Raw genomic sequence first — 21,590 nt, 5'->3', positions numbered from 1 at the left:
ATTATTTTAAGGCTGTGTTTCCTCATAGGAAAGGTGTTCCCATAATCTATTTTATATTTCGGCAGTCAGAAGATCTTGGCAAAGTTCCCCATTCACCCACTACATTTCTGACTGTGGCTGAGGCTCAGCCATCAATCTCACCCTGACCTCATTGAGCCATATTCCCTGTTCTACAAATGCCCATTTGTATCCCTCTGGTAAGCTGAACAGAGACAAAATAGCAGTATACCACAACCTCCACTTAAAGGTCAATGTAATGCTGTACAAAGAACAATGTAATGTCCTGTCTCCAGACAGGGCCGAGATTATAGATGGAAAACCAAGGTAACACCAGTAAGCAGTTTGCTGAGAACCTCAGAAAAATAAATTAAGTATGAGCAGCCATTATCTAACTTAGTAAATATATTAAAACAAAGAGAGTTTGCTGGCCTGGAGGCCAAGGGATATTTGTACTTTCTATAGCTGTCCATACAGCTGAGTTCTCCTCCTCAAAGCCCTGATGACTACACCCAAATTGCTCAGTGGAAATGGTCCCTATCCTTCTCCATGCCTGGGAGCTGCCTGGGCAAGAACAAGTAGTCTGACCAAAGACATCATGCAGAGAGCAGCAGACACTTATGTCAATACAGAACCATAGAATTGCTCAGGTTGGAAAAGACCTTAAAGATCATCAAGTCGAACTGGAACCTAACCATACTATTGTAACTAACAACCCTCCACTAAATCAGATCACTGAGCACCACTTACAAATGCTTTTTGAAAAGATACAGGGATGGTGACTCAACCACCTCCCTGGGGAGCCCATTCCAGTGCTTAACAACCCTTTCTGTAAAGAAGTTTTTCCTAATATCCAACCTAAACCCCTCCTGGCACAACTTGAGGCCATTTCCCCTCTTCCTGTCACCTGTAACCAGTGAGAAGAGACCAAGCTCTCACTCACAGCAATCACCTTATGTATATAATCAAACATAGAACACAGCAAGTGACACCCATTGCCAAATTTTCAAAAGTAGCTTTCTTACTTACAAGTGAAGAGACATACGGTGGACAACAAGGTCCTTGCTGCAAACACTGCCACCCAAAGCTCGACTGAAATTGGCACTGGTCATGCATGAAGCCATGAGGATATCTGTAGAAGGGAGAAGACGACTTCCTTCCTCCCCAGTGAGGGAGCCATCGAGATCCTCAAGGATGGCAGCGTGAGGAAAGGGGAAGGACACTTGGAAAGGTGAGTTGGTGAAGGTCAGACGCTCAGCTCTCACTGTAAAACCACCTGGGAGGAACAAACAGCAGTTTAGAAACAAAGACTGAAGAAAAAAAGATCAGCTTTGCTTTATCATCACTTTGGAAGCATGGCTACTGATGCAACAAGAGGTGGGATTCAGGAAAAGGATAAATAAATAAAAGTAATAAAAGAGATGCTTGCCACGTTCTGGACAGGATCTTGTTGTCTGATCTACCAGCATCTCCTGAGTGACTCCAAACACCTTTTCTTAAGTCTCACTGCCAAAAGTTAGTGTCCACAAAACAACTATTCTTATAGATCCTTTCTGCTCTGTTTATAAGACAATTTATTCAGAGATAAGGGCTGCTTATGTATGTGTGCAAATAGCACGTTCATATGCATAGCAAAGCCTTGGCTGAAAAGTGTGGCTGGGGTATGTTTTCTCTACTGTTAACACAGATAGATTCAGAAAAGAGGAATATTCACGTGGGCTAAAGCACAGAAAGTGTTTGAACACATGAATATTTCCAGAAACGACAGAAAATTATTGCCCTGTTGAGCAGAACAAGTCAGCTTTGGCATGAGTGCCCATGTGACTCATTTGGTTACTATTTACCTATCATACTGTCAACTGCATCTTCTCTGAGTCAGATTTTACTATTCCTCCTGTCCTTTGATCTCAGCTCCTGAAATCTTTTTCTCTCTTATGTTATTGTAGGGCAGTATACGTTTATATATAAATATATTTAAGAGGTAATTGCAGTTGGAACGCTCTTCAAAGAGCCTTTGGGTACTTCTTCAAAGCTCAAAAGGATGCTTAGTTTACATACGTTATCTTAGGCAAATTCACCTAAGGTTTAGGCTGGCCTGAGGTAGTAGCTTGGTAAAATTCTGCAAGGATGTGTCATAGCTATTAAGAAATCCTCACTCTTGCAACGTTACCTCCCAAAATGAAGACGCAACAAGTCAAGAGTATAAAAACCCATTCCTAAGTTCCACTGAGGAAAGGAAATCAGTTCAAATATAAGGCCACCTTTGTCTCAAAAACACAAGTGATATGTGGTTCCAACTAAATGATGAAGCTATTTCACGGGCAGATAATTTGGCTAACTAGCAACCTGACCCTAAGTGCACATAAAGCAGAGCAGTCCAGCGAAGTCAGCAAAATGCAGAGGGTTAAATATTATTGAGAAATGGTTGATAGTTGTCACACATATCACAATATGATACGATTTCTCAGTTCATGTGAGCTGCACAACATGCACAGTATCCATCGTGCAGCTACGTATCACCATCCTATGGCCTCCTTGTGAATGGGCAAGACCTGTTATCTTGATAGCCCCTCAGGGGAAGTGAAGCATAGAGAGCAATGATTTACTGCATGGAAACACAAGGCAAATACAAACACAAGTAACTCAAGACCTAGTCCTGGTTGTCTTACCTATAGCTAGCATAGTGGTAAGATGACCAAGACCAAATAGATATTCTTCATCACTGCACAGAACTCATTCCAGGATTCAGCAGAACCATCTATAAGTGATTATGGAAGCTAAGAATGTCTTAATAGATGAATCTGAAATGCAATGACTGTGCAAACTCAGCTAAATAGGCCTAAGTTATACTCACCCTGCCCTTGATAACAGTCAGAGCAGGTCCTGATTGCCGTGCAAGTGCTCATATCAAAGTTCCTGAAAGCTGTGTTGGAGATGAACAGCTGGAATCTTTTGGGAGTTTTCAGCCCTGCCGACATACAGGCCTTGTCCTGCCATGAAGAAATGAAGAGCATTGGGAAACAAGTCAACATGTGGATGTCCAAGCCTAATGAGTTCAGCATGCAGTAGCTGCAATACAAGATGACTGCACTCAGGCCTCTGGTTCCAGAGTAGCGTGTGCTAACTGAAGGACACATACAACCTATTGTGTCACAACTTCTAATAATTTTATAAATAATATCAGTTTAATTCACCACATACAGCATGCAATAGTGTTTCTTTCAGGGCAGCAGTGGCTTTGCTTGCTCTGTCTAGCTACTAGGAAAAGTTGGATTTCTCAAGGGAGAAGGCACTATACCGCCTCTTTTGCTTTACCTTGTCTTGCCCAGCAGACAGGAGATTTCCATACTTTATAAAGCCAATTATCCTAATTGATGTTCCAATAAAAATCTGACTGCTGAGACATAAAATACTTTCTGTGACTGGGGGTGGGTGGGCAGAATTTAAGCCAGACTCTCTTCAAAGCTCTGGTTGAATTCAGGGTGTATCAGAATAATTAGAAATGAAGTAGATCAGCAAGAGTCAGGAAAAAGCATAACACGTGAAAAGGAAGAGCAAAACCACAAGTGATGAGGAACACAAAAGAGAAACTAGATTTCATGGTGGCTCTGGTCCATGACAGAGGGGGTGAGTGCATTCCCTGCCCATTTATCCTGGAGACAGGCTGGGATTCAAAAGCCAGGGGGTAGTCTGGAGAAGAAAGCTGTCAGGAGCATGTGATGCCATTTCTGAGGCCAGTAGACAGTTTAGGAGAAAAACTCACAAAGGTCATGACAGAGAATCAAGGGAGCAATCAGTGCAGAGTGAAAGCATCCTCTAGAATGCAAAATTTAGAATGGAAAGGACTTTCAGAAACAGTTTGTCACTTCAAAGGGGTGGTGTTATCTTCAGTGTAATTAAGAGACAGCATCTCCAAGACTTCTCTGAGAGTAAAACACCTGGTATAGTGGTCCTGGTCTTCGTGTCATCTCCTTCCACATCACTCCTAAGCAGAAATCAACTTGCTGCTTCTAAAAGAGATGCTGTCCCTCAAATAGCCCCACACCAGCACTAAGTTTCTCTATGAAAGTATGGAAGAGGCTACTTGAAATCTTTCCCCTTTTCCCTTTCTACAAACCCCACTCAGGATCTGGCCCAGCTCATGATGTGTCAATTGATCAAAGCCCCAGCACTGAAGTGCCCTGATATTTCCAAAACACAATGGTTTAAAGCACCGCATTCAAAAACTGAAAGGGGAGCAGAGAGAAATATCCACTGTTCCCATTAAATTAGTGTCATAAAGTTTTAATTGATATTAAAGAGACATCATTATTAAAGAGAGAATTACATAAATTAAGATGTAAATTATGACAAGGAGGCTCTTATCATGAGATAATCAAAGATAATCACCCCCCTGGGGTGTGGGAAGAAACAAGGCACAGCTGAGCGCCTCTAAATCTCTTAACAAGGCAGAGCATCAGAGTTCTACCGTGGATCCTGCAAAGCAAAAACAAAGACACCACTCTTTCATCCCTGAGAGAAATTCACTGTGTCATTGGGCTGCTGCAGGACTGGACAAGAGTGACCAGGATTGTGTCTGAACTATGCACTTCAATAGAGTTACAGCAGAAATATCTTCCTGCAAGGTTCTGAAGAAAACTCCTTTAGAACTCCTTTCTGCTGGTCGGAGAGAAAATTAAATCCATAAAAAGAAGCAGAAACCTGAGCAGTGCAAAAAAAAAAACAAAAAAAAAGACCTCAAAATCGCAAACATGCTGCCATGGCCAGCTGTACCTAAAATTTCATCATTTTCTGTGTTATTAATCTGTTAACAAGCTGGTAGCACCCAAAGGACTTTGTCTGGCTGCCTGCAGAAAGAACAGAAGATTGTATTTATTGCATTAAAAATGGTTATATTCTGGTGGCATTGTCCACTCTCAAATAAGCAGCACTGTGTGATCTCAGAGAACAAGTGATGGTATGAGGGAGAAAATCAGAACATTGACTAGAATAGAAATCAAACCTACCATTCTCCACCTATGAAGAAAGGTTGAGGGAACTGGGCTTGTTTAGCTTGGAGAAAAGAAGGCTCCAGGGAGACCTCATTGTGGCCTTGCAGTACTTGAAGGTAGCAAATAAACAGGTGGGGGAACGGCTGTTTGTGAGGTTGGGCAGTGATAGGAGAAGGGGGAATGGTTTGAAACTGAGATAGGGGAGGTTGAGGTTGGATCTTAGGAGGAAGTTTTTCACCCAGAGGGTGGTGACGCACTGGAACAGGTTGCCCAAGGAGGCTGTGGATGCCCCATCCCTGCAGGCATTCAAGGCCAGGCTGGATGTGGCTCTGGGCAGCCTGGGCTGCTGCTTGGTGACCCTGCAAATAGCAGGGATTAGGAACTGGATGAGCACTGTGGTCCTTTTAAACCCAAGCCGTTCTGTGATTCTGTGATTCTCCATTCTCCAATCACTAAGCTAACCTGCATAGTTCTCAAACTCATCCGGAAACTGCATCTATGCCTTCATTTCTCCTTACATCCAATTTAAAAGCCAAACTTTACATAAGCAGAGGCTGTTCCTCCAACTACTCTTTTATTTTTCCATTTTACAGTTTGTGCAACTGCAGTGCTTACCTTTTGCCCAATGCGTCCAATTAAAACACTATTAGCTACAGCTGTGTTTCCCAGGCTTTCAATAATATCAATGCCAAAATCCATGCAAGCATAGATTCGGAAATTCTGGAGTCTGAGGTTGCTGCTACTGAAAATCTGTATAAAAACATAATAAAGGAATAGAGTGGATGATTAAAAACAAGCATGGTTTATAACCAGGCTTTTCTAAAAGCAGAGTGAAAAATGGGAGAGTGTAAAATGATACAAGTTTTGATGTAATATTTATTTATTTGTTTAAGAAATTTCCCTTATCTTCTTATTTTAAGAGATTTAAACTGGATATACATAGAAAGTTGTTTACAAGAAGGGTAGTAAAGCACTGGTACAGGTTGCCCAGAGAGGCGGTGGTGCCCCATCCCTGCAGACAGCCAAGGTCAGGCTGGATGGGCTCTGAGCACTGATGGAGCTGTGGGTGTCCCTGTTCAGTGCAGGGAGTGGGACAGATGGACTTGAAGGGTCCCTTCCAACTCTAAGGATTCTGTGATTCTTTGACTGCCTCACATCCACTGGGAGGACCTTCTTGGCTGTCCTGTAGTGTCAAATGTACTTAGATAGGTTAGATAGGACAACAGGGCTATCAGTGATAGTAATGCTAAGTTTGCACTGAACTATAAGGAGAGCTCACATAAACCATTACCACAACAGAGGCCTCCAGCCAAGGGGCAAGGACACAAAGGTATGAGAAGTTCTACAGCAGCTGCAGCCTAACTGCAGCCTGAAAAGACAAAGTCATTACAGAGATGATATAGAGATGAAATAGCACTTCCTGAGCACCCTGGAGGACAGCTGGGACAAACACACCTGGACTCCACCTTGGCTGCTCCAAACTGTGAAGCTGTTGAACTGAACGGGGCCATTTGGGCTGTCTGGCAAATATTCTGGGTACACAAGTAACCCATACCTGTTTAGAAAAGAAAGCAAAGGGAACAGTTTACTTGTATATAACACTGGACATAAAACAGCATCTTTGGGCCTGTTCTTAGTCTCCATTTCAACCTACTTAATCAAAGCTAAACTCTTAAGAGCTCAGTATTCGCGCTGCTATTGTACAAAGCATCCAGAGGTAAGCAATGCCACTCCAAGTCATGGATCATAACTCTGCTGTTGGCCTGCAATACATGTTAAAGGAGTGTAAGAACAAAACTGTTTGTTTGTTCTCCTGTATACCATCCTTTTCTGCTCAAACTGTTTGGAATGCTTCAAAATTAGCTTTAATTTCAGCACACGAGTACAGGCTTCTGTGCTCTGCTGTTAAATGGTTGATGAAGAAATGTGCTAAATGTGGCACTATAAACTAAATCAGAATCATTAAAACAAGGGAGTAAGATGGAGGTGCTCGCTGACAGCATAGGAAAGCACAGCAAGTTAACAAATTGAGCTTGTTAATGGAGAAGAAATGAATATATTGAAACTACTAGGAAACCACTTGCAGTCAGATCCTGAAAAATAGCCTCAACTACATACCGGTCCATCACAGGCTCCGCTCTGCTACTGAGCCAAGACAAGAAGAAAGAAAGCCCTTAAAAGGGCAACTGAGAAACAAATACCAGCAGCAACAAAAGCCTGAAGGAAGGGACAAGGCATTTTGTTTAACCAAAGATCCCCTAATACCTGGTGCAGGAATGGGCTGTGTTCTCACTGAAAGACAGGACAGGCATTTTGGATGGTCCCTCAGGAGACAGATGAAAGAAATACCCATACCCAGCAGCACACACGGTGTTACCCTGCAGAGAAACACATACAAGTGTAAAAAAGATACCCACAAGCTTCTGCTAAATAAAGTAGAAGAAAAAGAAATGAATAAATAAATGACAATCCCAGCTGATGTTAAGGATAGTTCTGTCAAGTCTGGTTGGCAGAAGCTGGTACCTTGGTTTTGTGTTCACCAATCTTAATCTCTTTAATGAGCTCGTCTGCACTGGTGAGGACCATGTTCAGTAATGTTTCTCCTCCAGCTGGTTTGACTAATACCTGGATCAAGACGTTTTCCTCAGCACACTCCAGTAGTCTTCTGGATTGCTTACAACATGCCATGTTACTTTCCTAGCAGACATCTGGGAAGTCATATCCTTCACCTGAATGACAGCTTGCAAGAGCAATGCTTCTTGTAGCTGAAGCAATGACTCATCAACAGGCTCCAGCTGCCCTTCGTTGGTCTGGTCCTTAATTTTTACCCACAATCTCTCCATCTGTTAAGAGCCCAGTCTCTCGAAGGTGAATCTGAGATCACAAAGTCCTGAGCATAGCACCATTCACGCAGCCAATTATTCATGCAACTCATTCACCTCCTTTTTGGGTCTCAGTCTCCAACTGGGAGGCATAGGAAAATACCACATGCACTCCCAATTCCTTCAACATCTTTCTGAGGTACATAAAGCCTCTTCTTCCAGAGAAGCTGTGGATGCCCCCTCCCTGGAGGTACTCACAGCCAGGCTGGATGGGGCTGTGGGTAACCTGATGTAAAAGGAGTTGCCCCTACCTATAGAAGGGGGTTGGAACAAGGTGGTCTTAAAGGTCCCTTCCGACACAAATCATTCTACGATTCTGATAATTCTCAACACCTTTGTTGCAGCTTCCTTCAACACTACATAAAAATGGGAATGGCTCTACCATGTTTGGTAACCTTCTCATGATACTGTACGTGTGGGTCCCCAGCAGGCAACAAATCTATCAAGGAAGATTGTCTGGATGGCAGATGAGTGCTTCAGTGCTTTCAGTGAGTAATCTCCCATTACCAGCACCTTTTCTGTTCCTTTTGGTGGCACAGGTGGTTGGTTGGATCAGTTCATTCCAAGGTCTTGACGCTCCCTTTTTTCTAGTCTCAAAGCTGGTCACCCCTGATGTGTAGGGGTGCTTTGGACTCCTATTTCTGCTCCAACCAGAGACAAGGACACAGTGTCCCTCAACTTTCCAGATGTGTTATAAATTATTGTTAATTAATTCACCTAATGAAGAAATTATGGAGTTGGGTTTGTTGCAAAACATGAGAAAATGAGAGAACATACAGCCTTCCTGACCTTATAGTTGGGAGCTTCTGACTTGCAGAGTCTGTCGCAAGTCATTTTTGCAGGGGGAGACATGGGAAGTTAGGATTCTTTCTACTCCAGAGCAAAAACTTTCTCTTAACTGCTTCATTCTGAACAGCAGCCAAATTGAGCTGTTGTTGGATAGGGTCTGTACAGAAAAGCTTCCATGTGCACATCTGGGCCTGATCCTTCTCTATTGTCTCAAATGTGTTGCTCAAATTTGATGCTGAAGGTCCAGGCTGGTAAATGTATGCTTCCTTTCCATGAACTAAGTAAGGCAGAGACATGTCCAGAGGGCAAGTCATCTTGTCTACCCTTAGATAACATTAATTGCTCTCTGGAGGTATCGGGATCCCTAACGGGAATCTAAGATGAGCTTTCTCACAACGTCTTGCAAGAAGAGCTGACACTCGCTGACTTCAGAGGTCACTGGACAGTGTTAAAATATTAAAGGCTTTTTGGTCCCTGATGGCCCAAGTCAAAGCCAAACCCGATGACCCAGAGGTGGAAGACCTCCATATTCCAATTACTTTGTGCTGACCCTTCCAAGTGTGCTCCCTGCAGTCATGATTTCCGACATCTGCCAAGCAACAAAGAGATATCAATAACCAAAGCACATCTCTCCATCCCCTGGTAAAGCTGCTGCTTTTTCCAATAGCGCAGCCAGAGTCCCTTTCCCTTTAACAAAATGCTTCTGCAGTCCGGTCACATTATTTCCAGAATCCTTTACTTGCGACCCCAATCGTGAGTTCTGCAGATGATTCATAAGGAAGAACTGCATATTTATTCAGCCAGCTAGTGGCTGGAGGGCAGGGGTTTTAGGCAAGGAGGGAATTTTGTGTGGAAATCAATTCTTTGTGGAAGTCAATATATTATGAATGTCCATGCAACCAAAATTCCAGAGAGAAATTACCTCCCCGAGCATACCAAATACCTGGAGGTATGCACTGCAAGTCAGTAAAATAAGTGGATGACGTTTAAAGTGTCTCTTAACTGTACAGCCCTGCCAATGGAAATGTTTCATCAATTTCTTTTAGATGACCAGGGCTCAAAATGTTGACCTTAAAAGTGCCCTAAAAGCTCTGGAGAGTGTGCCCAGCACCACTCCTCCCTATTTAAGAGCCTGCTTGGATGCAAGGAGTGTCCCCAGTGGGCTTGCTTCAACATACACACGACTTGTACAAAGCTCCAGAAAAGTAAGAACAAAATGGTGGGTTATAATCAATGCCAAACAGATACAGCCCCACCTCTGTGATACGGTAGGGAATGTGGGGTTGGGCAACACTGGGCAACAAAATCATGCATGAACAGCACGGCCATCAGTCAACGCTCTGAGAAGTCAATCATTCTGGTAGGCTGTTTCCCACTCTTCAATGTGTGTCTTTATTACAGCCAGGTCTGCTTGCATGGGCACTGTATGCTGGTGCTGAGATTTAAGGGCAAGAAGGTAAAATGCTGTTTTTTTCTACACGGACAAAACAGCCAATATCAAAGAGTGGCTTTTTCTGTTCCTCTTGCTGATAGGAGTTCAAAAGGCAAGAAACCAGATTGCTAATGAAAGTGTCATACATCACTCAAAGATGCTAACCAGGGCTTCCATAATTTATCTAAAAACAAAATCATTCATCTTGTCATAACCATTCTGCATTGATGCTGTACGAGTACAAAGGTTTATCCAACACCCTGATTCACAAATGCACTTAAGAGCTTAAGCCAAATGGAAACCTGTGGGAATTGGGTCTCCAGACATCTTTTTAGGCACAGGTTTGAGTGACTGCTGGGTCCCGATTTCAGCACCATTTAGGAGATCACTGATTGTCAAGAAAACTTTCAGGTCTTCAGTTACTGATGCAAATTTAGACTCCCGAGTAAACTGAACAGATATCAAAACATTATTCCACTCACCGTGGAAAGCTTAGCCCACCACATACAGAGGCTGTAACACAGTCTGCACCACAAGCTCCCTGCCTACTTTAGCTGTAATCTTTACCTGTAATTTTAAAAGCAGGAATTTAAAGATAAAAATCTGAGAAATAAAATAAAATAAAACAGCAAAACAAACAAATCCTAACACTGAAATCTAGAGGGCAAGTTTCTATCCTATGTCATGGCAGTTTGAAGATGAATTTTGTTCATTATATTCTTTGAAACTCTCTGTTCACTTAAAATTATAGCTATCCAAAAAGCAATATGCAGTTGGTGAGCCATCTGAGAAGATAAAAAGTGCCTATCTGTGTACACCATGATCCTGGTGCTGGATCAGCACTCTCTGGATTTAGTGAGCATTATCATACTAAGAAATGTCCATTGGACTAAGCTGATTTGACTGCAAAAAACTGTGACTGGTTCTCTGAGTATCCACATAGAATGAAAGAATTCTAGAATGGATTTGTTTGAAAGGCCTTTGGGCACCTCCAGGGATGGGGCACCCATAGCTCTGGGCAGCAGTGCCAGGTCATCACCGACCTCTGATTCAACAAAGTGCTCCTAACACCCAACCTGAATCTTCCCTTTTAGTTTAAAGTCATCCCCCCTTGTCCTATCATTATCAGACTGTGTCAGCCCCTTCCTGTTCATAAGCTCTCTCCAAATACTGCAAGGCTGCAATGAGGTCTCCACAGACCGCACGTCCTCCCATGTCTTCTACTGAACACTGTACTTACTGTAGAACAGTAAACACTCCTAATAATAATTTTAAGCTAAGCAATTTGTTTCTATTTTCCTTAGAGCCAATACTGCTGCTGCTGCACGGCCTCAGATAGCCCAGACCGAGGGACTGCTGACATTGAGGTATATCAGCAACCCTCCAAGGGCCATCTGCTATTCTGCTGTGAGTAACACAGCTTTGGAGAGCAGGCTGAACCCTGATGTTCGGCTGCACACCAACAAATGCAGCTTTGGGCACATCTCAGAAGACACATGAACAGAGAGAGCTCAGCAAATGTGCCGAAAACTCAACTACAGTCGGTTCGCACGTACCCACAAAGTTAATTGCAGCAATCCTTTGCAAAAGCTGAGCCACTGGCAATCCAACAGACAGCTCCAGGGAAAGGCAGTGCGTGATAGCACAGCACTGTGCTTAGTGGAGCTGAAATTCATGTGATTCTGCCTCGTTGTTGTATTTTTTAACCATATTTGATGGCCTTAAAAATGATAAATGCACCCTCGAGGGAATTGCAGGAAAGTCCTCTCCTTCTTCCTAAGTACTACCGGCTTCAGACTCACGTAGGAAACGTGTTGATATCTTTTTCACCTTCAAATTTAGATGCAATCCTTTCCTCCTGGAACAGAAGCCCAGGGGGAGATTGGGTCTTCACAGACGCTTAATAATTGGCTTGGTTTCTGTTGGGTTAGCAACAAGACAGGTCAGAAGGATTTTTTTAATGAAAAGGTGCATTTGTCACAACTGAAGCTGTGTTAAGAAAGGTCAGTTTCAATGAAATTCCAGACTTGAAATAGTTGAAAAGGAAAAATTGTTTGAAATCACTTTAAAATGTTCTTTTTTTTTTTTTCTTTTTTCTCCACAGAATTAAAAGAAAACATCTCCGAATTGGCCAGTGAAAAGATACTGAGCCCAACTTTGTGGTGGGAAAGCTGCTAGTCAGAAAGCTGCTTACAATTTCTATGTGTTGTCACTATTTGGACCAACGAAACTTACCTGCTTTTAAAATCAATGTTGTTTTCATGGGAAAAGGAAAGCATTCTCCTCCTTAGCCTGGAATGGAAACCTCAGACTCTGCACAAGCTGTCATATTAAAACCAGGCAAGGCTGCATTTGATACCGCTGAATTTTACTATGTTTCTCTTCAGTCCATTAAAATTGACCTTTTAATTATATTGACAGAAGTAGAAAAAAGAACTAGAGGGTCTGTTCCTAAACATTTTATTTAATCCATTTTTTTCTAGGAATCACAGAGTCAAAGAAATTAAAATAAAATTTTAAAAAGTATCCTAAGGTAAAAAAGAACAACACCAAAAACTACTGGTTCACTCCAATCAAATGCATCATAATTTTCAATAACCATAAATTTGTTCAAGAATATTATCAGGTTTGTAATATGTTCATTTCAGTATCTCAGTTACAAGCATGGTCACTGAAGGGTCATCCAAGAAACAAATATTGCGCACACAATCACAGAGTCATAGAATCATTAAGGTTGGAAAAGACCATGAAGATTATCCTGTCCAATCATCCACCTATCCCCAGTACTGTCCACTAACCATGCCCCTTAGGACTACACCTACCCTCTCCCTAAACACCTCCAGGGTGCTGACCCCACCATCTCCCTGGGCAGCCTCTTCCAATGCATCACCACTCCTCCTGAGAAGTAATTTTTCTAAGATCCAACCTCACCATCTCCTGGCACAACTTGAGGCCATCACCCCTCACCCTATTGCTGCCACCTGGGAGAAGAGGCCAACGCCTGCCTCACCACAACCTCCTCTCAGTGAGCTGTAGAGAAGGTAAGGTGAAAGTTCCATAATTTTCTGATATTTATGAACAGAAATGCTATGTTTTATACCTGAACCTCTTACCTCAATGTGGTTGGCAGGAGCTCTGATGTAGATCCCTGCTGGTGACAGAGTCTCAATGTTGGATAAACCATTCGCTGCAGAAAGGCCAATCACTATGTTATTTCTGATTCTATTCTCCTTCTCCAGGCCACTTCCTTAAAAATAAAATACTAGTATTAGATGTGGAGGTTGGTGGCCCTGCCTGTAGCAGGAGGGCTGGAGCTTGTTGATCTTTGGGGTCTCTTCCAACCCAACCATTCTACAATTCTGTGATAATAAATAGAGAAAAGTACACATCAGAAAACTTGCCTGCTTTGTTTGCGTGGGGCATCTGAGAATCAGCTTTGTGTGACTGCCCCTGGGTACATCATGGTCTCAAAAGTGCTTAGAAATCTGTGTTTAACACATGGCAGAAAACGGCTGTGACATTCAAAGACTGCCATGGCTAAACCCAGCAATGGGAAGGGGAAGACTATGTGCTTCGGAAATGCCAGAAGAATCATAGAATCTTAGAATCACAAGGTTGGAAAGGACCTACAAGATCATCTAGTCCAGCTGTCCTCCCATCACTGTAGCTACAACAAACCACTAAACCATATCTTGTAGCTCCTCATCCAGACACCTCTTGAACACTGATAGAGATGACGATTCCACCACCTCCCTGGGCAGCCATTCCAGTGCCTGACCACTCTCTGAGTGAAAAAGTTCCTTCTTATGTCTAATCTAAACCTCAAGGCCACAAGCAAGATAAAATAGAACGGTTCTGTTGGAAGGGTTCTTCTAAGATTATCCAGTCCAACTGCCAACACTGATATCAACTCCATTAATGATCTCACCAAGATTTGTCCGACATTATGAATATTAAAAACAAAATAAAACCCAAAATGTTTCAGGCACAAAGAATGTACACAACAGAAGTACGTAAGGGATTTTGTCCAGGGGAAGGGAGTAATCATTTTCAGTCTTTCTCAGTCCTCTGAGCCTCTCTACATCTTTGAACAATATCCATTTAGGAAATATTTCCTTTTCAGGTTGTGCTTACTACAAACAATGCTACTACCAGAGCATAAGCGGGGTCCTAAAGCAGTCCTTTTCACAGCCATGCAGTTTTGTGAGGTGGCAAAAAAGGTTTGGGCTTCCAAGCTGAGCCCTGGTATGTCAATTAACTCCAAGCCCAGAGCGACTTTTTATGACTGTCTTGCAAAACCCCTGAAAATAAGGGTTTTAGATGAAATCACCGAGGGAGACAAATTCTGGAGCTGCAAACAGCCGGCTATAATAAATATTCCTTCACAGGCAACAAAATGATATATAAATTCATCCATCAGGCCCTCTGGAGCTGCTGGTAGTGAAGCCATTAAAGACATCTTGAGGATAAGGTGTATTCAGGCTGAAACTTCAGAGGAAATGTTCAGCTCAGCCCAGAGTCCTTTAAGTCAGATGTGTGTCCTAACACAAGTGAGCCATGGCAGACTGGCAGGATGGAGATGTCATTCTGCTTCCCATGGCCACAGGAGCTGTGTGTGATTAAGTCACCACACCTCTCTGCACCAGCACCCGTCTTCTGCAAGATGTTTACAGTAGCTCTTCTTTTATGGGTCTCCTCTGTTTAAATTGTGATCCTATTATATTTATATATGGGATTGAGCGTAGGGACTCTCTGTGTGTGTGGAACTGCAGGATCAGGACTGAAGGCTCTTTTTAAACCTCTGTTTATCCTGAAATTGGTCATTTTTTATCCTGTTTCTGACAGAAAACAAAAATCAAGCTGCATCTTTAGGGATTTGGGCAACGTGAGATCCCAGCAGAAGATGCTGCAAGTCAGGCTCCTGACAGTTAGTACAGAGAAATATTTTGTTGTTTAACAGTTCTGTTGCTCCAAGCTCCAATTTATTTAAGTGCTAAATCCTCTGCTTAACTTTTAACATATGCTTTCACTCCATTATCTTTGATGTCAAATGACTGGAGTTAAAGGTAAGTATGTTCTTAAATGCCTCACTGAACTGGGGTCTTAAATATTGCATAATGGTGCTCTTCCACACAGAGATACATCAATTCCTTAAAAAGAAATTCTTTTCCATTTGTATTCAGTGAAATAAAAGGATACAGAGCAAGCAAAGACTGACTTGAAGAAACACAGAGAATATGGCCAAACAGAAGTAGCTGCTAGGAGTTGCATGGGGAATATTGAGAGATTTTCTCCAGATTCACTAGTAAGCGAAAATTTGGAAGACGTGATTAAAATCATGAGGGTGACATTAAGGATCCTTTCCTCCAAAGACATTTTCAAGTAAATGATCATCAGCAAACATTGCTATTACATGTAGGACAGATACTTTCCTGCTTCACTTACCCAGCAGAAGCCCATGTCCTGAAATGTTAAAGAAGACATTACTGTCTACAGTAAGGTTTGAGATCCCAGTCAGATGGAGTCCTTGGCCAAAGGAGTCCAAAAGAGAGCAGCCACGTATGTAAGAGTCTGAAAAGAAAAGAGCTTGGAGAATTTTATATTAGCTCCTTCTTTGATGCTGTGCAGTTAATCCTTTTTGCTTCCATGAGACTGACCAGTTGAAGCTGAAATTTGTTCATCTTTGTCAACAAGTGGGCATTGCTGAGATAGTTGCAGTAGAGGAGAAAGCATTGAAACAGGCTATTTGAGGCATCTCATATTATGCGGGAGGAGGAGATCCAAATGAAAGGATCATATAAGTGAACTAACTACATTATGTGCTGAGGAAACTGGGGGATTGAAGTGGGACTGAACGAAAGGAGGAATGTATCAGAAGGGAAGATATCTTATACACCTTGTGTAGCCAGGCACGATGACCACCTTAATGTACTCCAGAATCATGGCCAGGGCTGCCTTCTGACACCAGGAAGCCTAGATCATCATTAAATGATGAAGCTGGCATAGGGAAGACAAAGCTGTGGGTTAACTGTAGGGGAAGGTCCAATCCAGAACCTTTCAAACATTTGAGCCCATCTAACTCGCTCCCATCTCCACCAGTCTTCAGAGACCTCATTGCCACTTCCACAGAGATTGATTTTGTGCTTACCAATGACTCAGTCAAAATAAGCATTCCTTAACTTTCAAGTGATATAACTAAACATTGGTTTATGCTATGGAACATCCCTGAGTCAGCTCAGGGCTCGCTCATGGTATGTTATGGCTTTCATTTCCAGAGCTAGAAGCAGCACAGTGACTCGGAGACGTACCATAAACATGGAATGCTATTTAGAAAGGAGCTGTCAAAAATCACAAAGGAACTAAAACAATTTAAAGGACTACATCAAGTGTCACTTGGGCTTAGTCTACAGCTGAAGCTTTCTTACTTTTCTCACCTTTACAGCCCTACGGTGTTAAGTGAGTCCTGAGCTAAGCAGGGTTTTGAGAATATCTTTCCCAGCTGGACAGGTGGATATGTGAGATAGTTTGGGCTCATCTCCAGAGCAGCTGCCTCACCTGCCATCCATGCATTGCCAGCAACTGTCAGGGCACTGCGGTGCTGCTGAAACGCTTGTCCCATGTGGCGGAACTGGACCCCCTCCACCTGCAGCTGACTCATTGCTCCCTGGAAGGCTTCCACTACGATGACAGCTCCCATGTCCCGAGACCCCAGCTGCCTCTCACTTCGCTTGTACAGACACCGGGAGCCACCTGGAAAATAACCCAGTAGGAGCTATCAGTTTCACATCTCTGCTGTGACAGTGGGACATGCAGAGCCCTTTGAGGCATCTCACGAGGCCCCATCACACTGACTCTGAGAACCCCTGTATCCAGCAGCGACCTTAAACACATGCCCAAAGACAAATAGCCACAGGCAAGCTTGCACGATACTCCCCCTAAGTACCTCCACAATTTCTCACCTCAGAGTCTGGACTTTTTTAGAGGAAGGTGTATTAAAACCAGCAGGAAGCTGTGCTAGTTTTATGCTTAGGAAAGTTCCTTGTGTTCAATTTTAAATAGGCCTATGCACAGGGATGATGGATTTGACATTGATTTACCTTGGGTGAGGCTCTTGAAAAGGGGATTGGGCACGGCTGTACTGAACTGAGCTGAAATGAGAACATTTTGAAATGTCTTTAAAACCCTCTCCCTCCCAACTGCCCCCACAGACATGTGAGGAAACGTTCGTACCCACAGTCAGAAGATAAGGAAAGGAGATGATAGGGCTGCGGAAGGAATCGACATTCCTCAAAGGTGTCCTTTCCCCAGGTCTGTGCTCACGATATTTTGGTTCAAGGGGATTCAGGCTATGAATGTGTAAATCAGTCCTGCTTACACTCAGCAATGCTCATTTTTCTTTTAAAGATGGTAAATTAACCACAAGAAACACTGCCCACTCATCTTCTGGTGACTCCTCTGAGAAATCCTCCTATACTTTAATGCAAATAAAAACCTCAAACAGTTAGCACATTTCAGAGACTATATTTATGAGTTCCACACAAAATGGACCATAAATCCATGAGTAATATAAGCAGTTGGCTGCTGGATATCAAATGAAGTCTTGTGTCACAGTCTGAATGCCCAAGGCATTTTATTTTTAAAGGGAGCCTTATACCTGGGTTGCCAGATAACCTAACTCTCCTTAAATTATAATCGCTGTGTCGGACTGCATTTCCTCACCTGCAGGTGTAAATCAGGAAGCCATCCGTCAAACTTCACTGTGCCTTACAAACATAAAACCGAAGGAGAACTGAGATACCTATTGTTTCACCACTGCTACTAAATGCTACAAGAAGCCGTCACCTGGTTTTCTTCCTTGGGATCCCCAAATAACATCATAATTTTTTACACTACAGAGTACAATAAGCATCAGGGTGCTTTGTTTTTCTTTCTTCCAAAAGTTTCTAAATAGTAAACACAATTAAAAATTTAATATATTATGTACACTGAAATATGTTTTCAGAAGATACTTTCTTTGCTATACCCTTAGGCTCAAGCAAAACTAAAGGGTCTTTCCCAAGATGGCTTGAAACAATAATGTGAAAATAACACATCTGAGATATTACAATGAAATGCACTTCAACTCCCAAGACTTCATACTTCAATGTCAAATGATATTTGGAAAAATAAAATTGCTTTCCTGGCACTGATATGTCTCCACTTTACTCTATTAAGAAATATTTCTAACACACAGTGACACCACAAAGTGATTTTAGAGAAGAAATTTTACTCTTGAGTACCTCTCAAGACCTCCTCACCTCTTGTGTCACCTGCTTCTGCACACTGTCTGACATGGGAGATCCTCTCCTTCGTGATATCCCCTTGAACAACAACCCTTCTGCTAAGCAGTGCCACCACAGCAGTCAGAGGCAGGCTTTGGCCATTCACCCTTTCCTCTCCAACGTTGTGGGAGTACCTAGGGAAAGACAACAAAGGTACAAATGCAGCTGACAGATGGCAGAAATGATGTTGACCTCAACCATTCAAATCCAACTTCAATCCCCTTCTAACTACTGACATCAAGAATTACCTCTATATATTATGTCAGCAGATATATTTTTCCTTGGTTGACATTCATTTTCATCTTGTCTCACAGCTTGACAAACTCTCTTTACATTTGGTACATATACAACAAAATATTTCAGCATTTGAATTGCCTTCATCTTCCAATAACAAACTGTCACTATTTTCTTCCTCAAGCCCCAAATACTTTTATAAGGAAATGATACCATTGGCCTTCCTGGGTACTGGAGTTATGCTGCCATCAGCATAGAGAAGATATTTCAACACTGAGGCTCCAAGTTACAATGCAAGAAGCATAGTTTGGCCAAGGCCTCCATGCATAGAAAATGAAGAGCGCATAAACAGCTGAACTAACATTCAGTAGAAACAAAGAAGCAGTATTTCCAAACTGAAGTAATTCACTTTGAGTGTTTTGTTAATTAACTTCAGCAATTCAGTAAAGAAGGATTTTTTTTTTAACAAAATCTGCGGAAAAATAAAAATAAAAATAAAAATAAAAGCAATTACTCAAGTAACTTTGCAGGAAAATTCTTAGCCAATTCTATTCTAAGGCCACTCGACTGGACTGGCCATTGGTGTTTTCTGATTCAGAGGTCTCTGAGTCCGTGGTTATGATACAGATACATGGAATAATTAAGCTTGGAAAAGACATTGAAAGATCATCTAGTCCAACCATTCACCTAATACCAAAATAACCCATTAAAGCGTGTCCCCTAGAACCACATCGTCAGATGCACTCAATATTTATTGTCTACTAGCTTTGAGGTGAGCAAAGAACTGAAACATCTCCGACCACTTCTGTTAAAAGGACTTATGCATAGTTACTAAGTCCCACTGGAAACTGCAAATCCTCACCCAGACCACATTTTCTCCTGGTTTCAATTTCTGCTACTGAAATCCCCCCTCCCCTTGAAAAGATACCTGAGTGGTGACCTAAGGTAGAGCTCGGTGTTATTTATAGACTCAATAATGGCCACTTCTTCTTGCTGCTGTGCATCTCCAAGACCTGTCCCTCCAACCACGATTTCATCACCAGGTTCCCAATCAACAGTTTCTTGGAGTACTAATCGTATGTCGTTAGCAAGAGCTGATGAATTCAAGTAAGTAAAAGTTACTTTGGGCACCCAGCCTGGAAAAAAAAAAAAAAAGAAAAAAGGAAAAAAAAAAAAAAAACAGATGTAAAACTCAATATATATACATATATATTAAAAAACAAAACAGAGAAGGGATTTGCCTTCTTAGAAAACACTGCTTCACTTGGATCTTCAAATTATCAGAGTCCTCTGTCAGGTACCCAGAATGAGATGCAATGAGTCAGGGCTTACAAATAACTTGCATTCACAGAAGTGCACAGTGAAAGATGAGTATCACTGCTTCTAAGAACTTCCGAGACTCACTGAAGATGGGTGAAGAAAAGCCCCCTGCACTGTGGGAGATAGAGAGGTCAGCAACCATAAACCAGACTTGAAAGACAACAGGAAGGTAATAACTGCAGATTCCCAAATCTCCTCGTCTTCACTGGACACTCTACCAAACTTGGGCACAACAAGCCCCAGCAATGAAACTTCCTGACATTTTAACCTCCCTTCTTTGTTTCATGAGATTTGCTTTAACTCTTACCTAGCAGGCTTTGGAACAGATTGTTCCAGTGAGATCCAACACACTGAACACCATCAAGGGAGAAAGCATGAGCCTCATACATTCTCCTTCAGTATATTTTTTCCTTCCCTCCTTTGCAATAATTTACCTTTAGCCCTCAGCAAGTTACTGTCCTCCCTGGTTGTACTATAGAAAAGTAATAACACCAGAAATCACTAAGGGTAGAGGTTGCATCCAATAAATCATTTTCAAATTATTTTAAGCAAGATTCTCTCTCTCTGTGTTTCCTGTTTCATGTTCTGGTTGCTTTCACTCTAGTGTCCCAATTCCTCTTTCTTTAATGAAGGTGGAAATAAGGGGTAGCACCCCAAGTCAAGGAATTCACAGAAGAATGAGGAGAAGAATCTAAGTCTTCACACTCAGTGAACCTAAAGAATTTCTGAGTACCTGTTCTATGTGTCAACAAGGTGATGCGCATCTAAACGCAGCTGAGATATCTCTAGTTGACTATTTTTCCTTTTTCTTCAAGTAGAATTGGAATTTCTCCACTTACAGCTAAGCAGATTTTCCATATATCCTTTCTTTCAGTCCAGTGTTAGACTGAAGTATAAAGACTTGGAGGATAGTGACTCAAAGGGAAGAGGTAGAATATTTTAAGTAGTGAGATAGGATATTTAAAGTAGTGAGAATGTGTGAAATCAAATAAGGAGTGAGAAAAAACAGCCACTTTTCAGCACAACAGCTGTTCTATTTGCCACACATCACTGTCTGATCAACAGCCATAAGTTATAATGCTTTGAAAGGCAACTCCTTGATGACCCTTTCTGATCATCTTGAGGAAAGCACTCATCTCCCTTCCATCAAACATGCTGGGATTGTAAGCGCTTCTTATATATTAACTGAAGATGTTCCATAGGAGAGGCCTACCAATCAATCACGCTGAAATAGTTTTACTGTATCTTTTTAAATTAACTCACACTTATATGCCATCACCACCTGAGATAGAAGAGAATATCAGAGAATATTCAGAGAATATCCCATCCTTCCCATAAAGTCCTAATGGCTCCTTGAGCAGATGTAAGAGGAGTCAGTAAAGTAGTAATCAATTCAAGGAGAGCTGTACGCTGTCGGAGGATTTATGCCACTATACAAAGAATGCAAGTTTCAAAGAAACAAAAGGTAGCACATTTTTTCCTCTCTGCACAAAGAGCAGCATCTTGTACATCTCCTTCTTCAGCAAGCATAGCTGACTCAGAGAAACGCTCTTGATATCAGCCTACGTGCATCCTTTTACCAGCAGCAGTCTCATCATTGTTATTCATTTACCTTCTTTTATTG

The 21,590-nt window shown here is 42.1% G+C and overlaps 1 protein-coding gene across 15 annotated transcripts in view; it reads right to left on the bottom strand.

Moving 5' to 3' along the window:
* Positions 1-21,590, bottom strand: part of PKHD1 (PKHD1 ciliary IPT domain containing fibrocystin/polyductin) — a 192,379-nt gene that overhangs the window by 97,219 nt on the left and 73,570 nt on the right. For all 15 annotated transcript variants that reach the window (XM_085544296.1, XM_085544302.1, XM_085544303.1 and 12 more), the window contains 10 exons: positions 19,575-19,782; positions 18,389-18,546; positions 16,647-16,841; positions 15,537-15,662; positions 13,205-13,338; positions 7,254-7,366; positions 6,444-6,543; positions 5,604-5,738; positions 2,852-2,987; positions 1,027-1,273 (listed from right to left, as the gene is read on the bottom strand). In XM_085544296.1, the coding sequence (XP_085400422.1) occupies positions 1,027-1,273; positions 2,852-2,987; positions 5,604-5,738; positions 6,444-6,543; positions 7,254-7,366; positions 13,205-13,338; positions 15,537-15,662; positions 16,647-16,841; positions 18,389-18,546; positions 19,575-19,782 (1,552 nt within the window). The remainder of the gene's footprint in view (positions 1-1,026; positions 1,274-2,851; positions 2,988-5,603; positions 5,739-6,443; positions 6,544-7,253; positions 7,367-13,204; positions 13,339-15,536; positions 15,663-16,646; positions 16,842-18,388; positions 18,547-19,574; positions 19,783-21,590) is intronic.

This window comes from Coturnix japonica, chromosome 3 (genome assembly GCF_054131305.1).
Source record: "Coturnix japonica strain WE chromosome 3, WE-NBRP24, whole genome shotgun sequence".
NCBI classification, from domain to species: Eukaryota; Metazoa; Chordata; class Aves; order Galliformes; family Phasianidae; genus Coturnix; species Coturnix japonica.
Note: the sequence above shows the minus strand (reverse complement) of the source record. Positions and strands in the feature narration are given on the sequence as shown.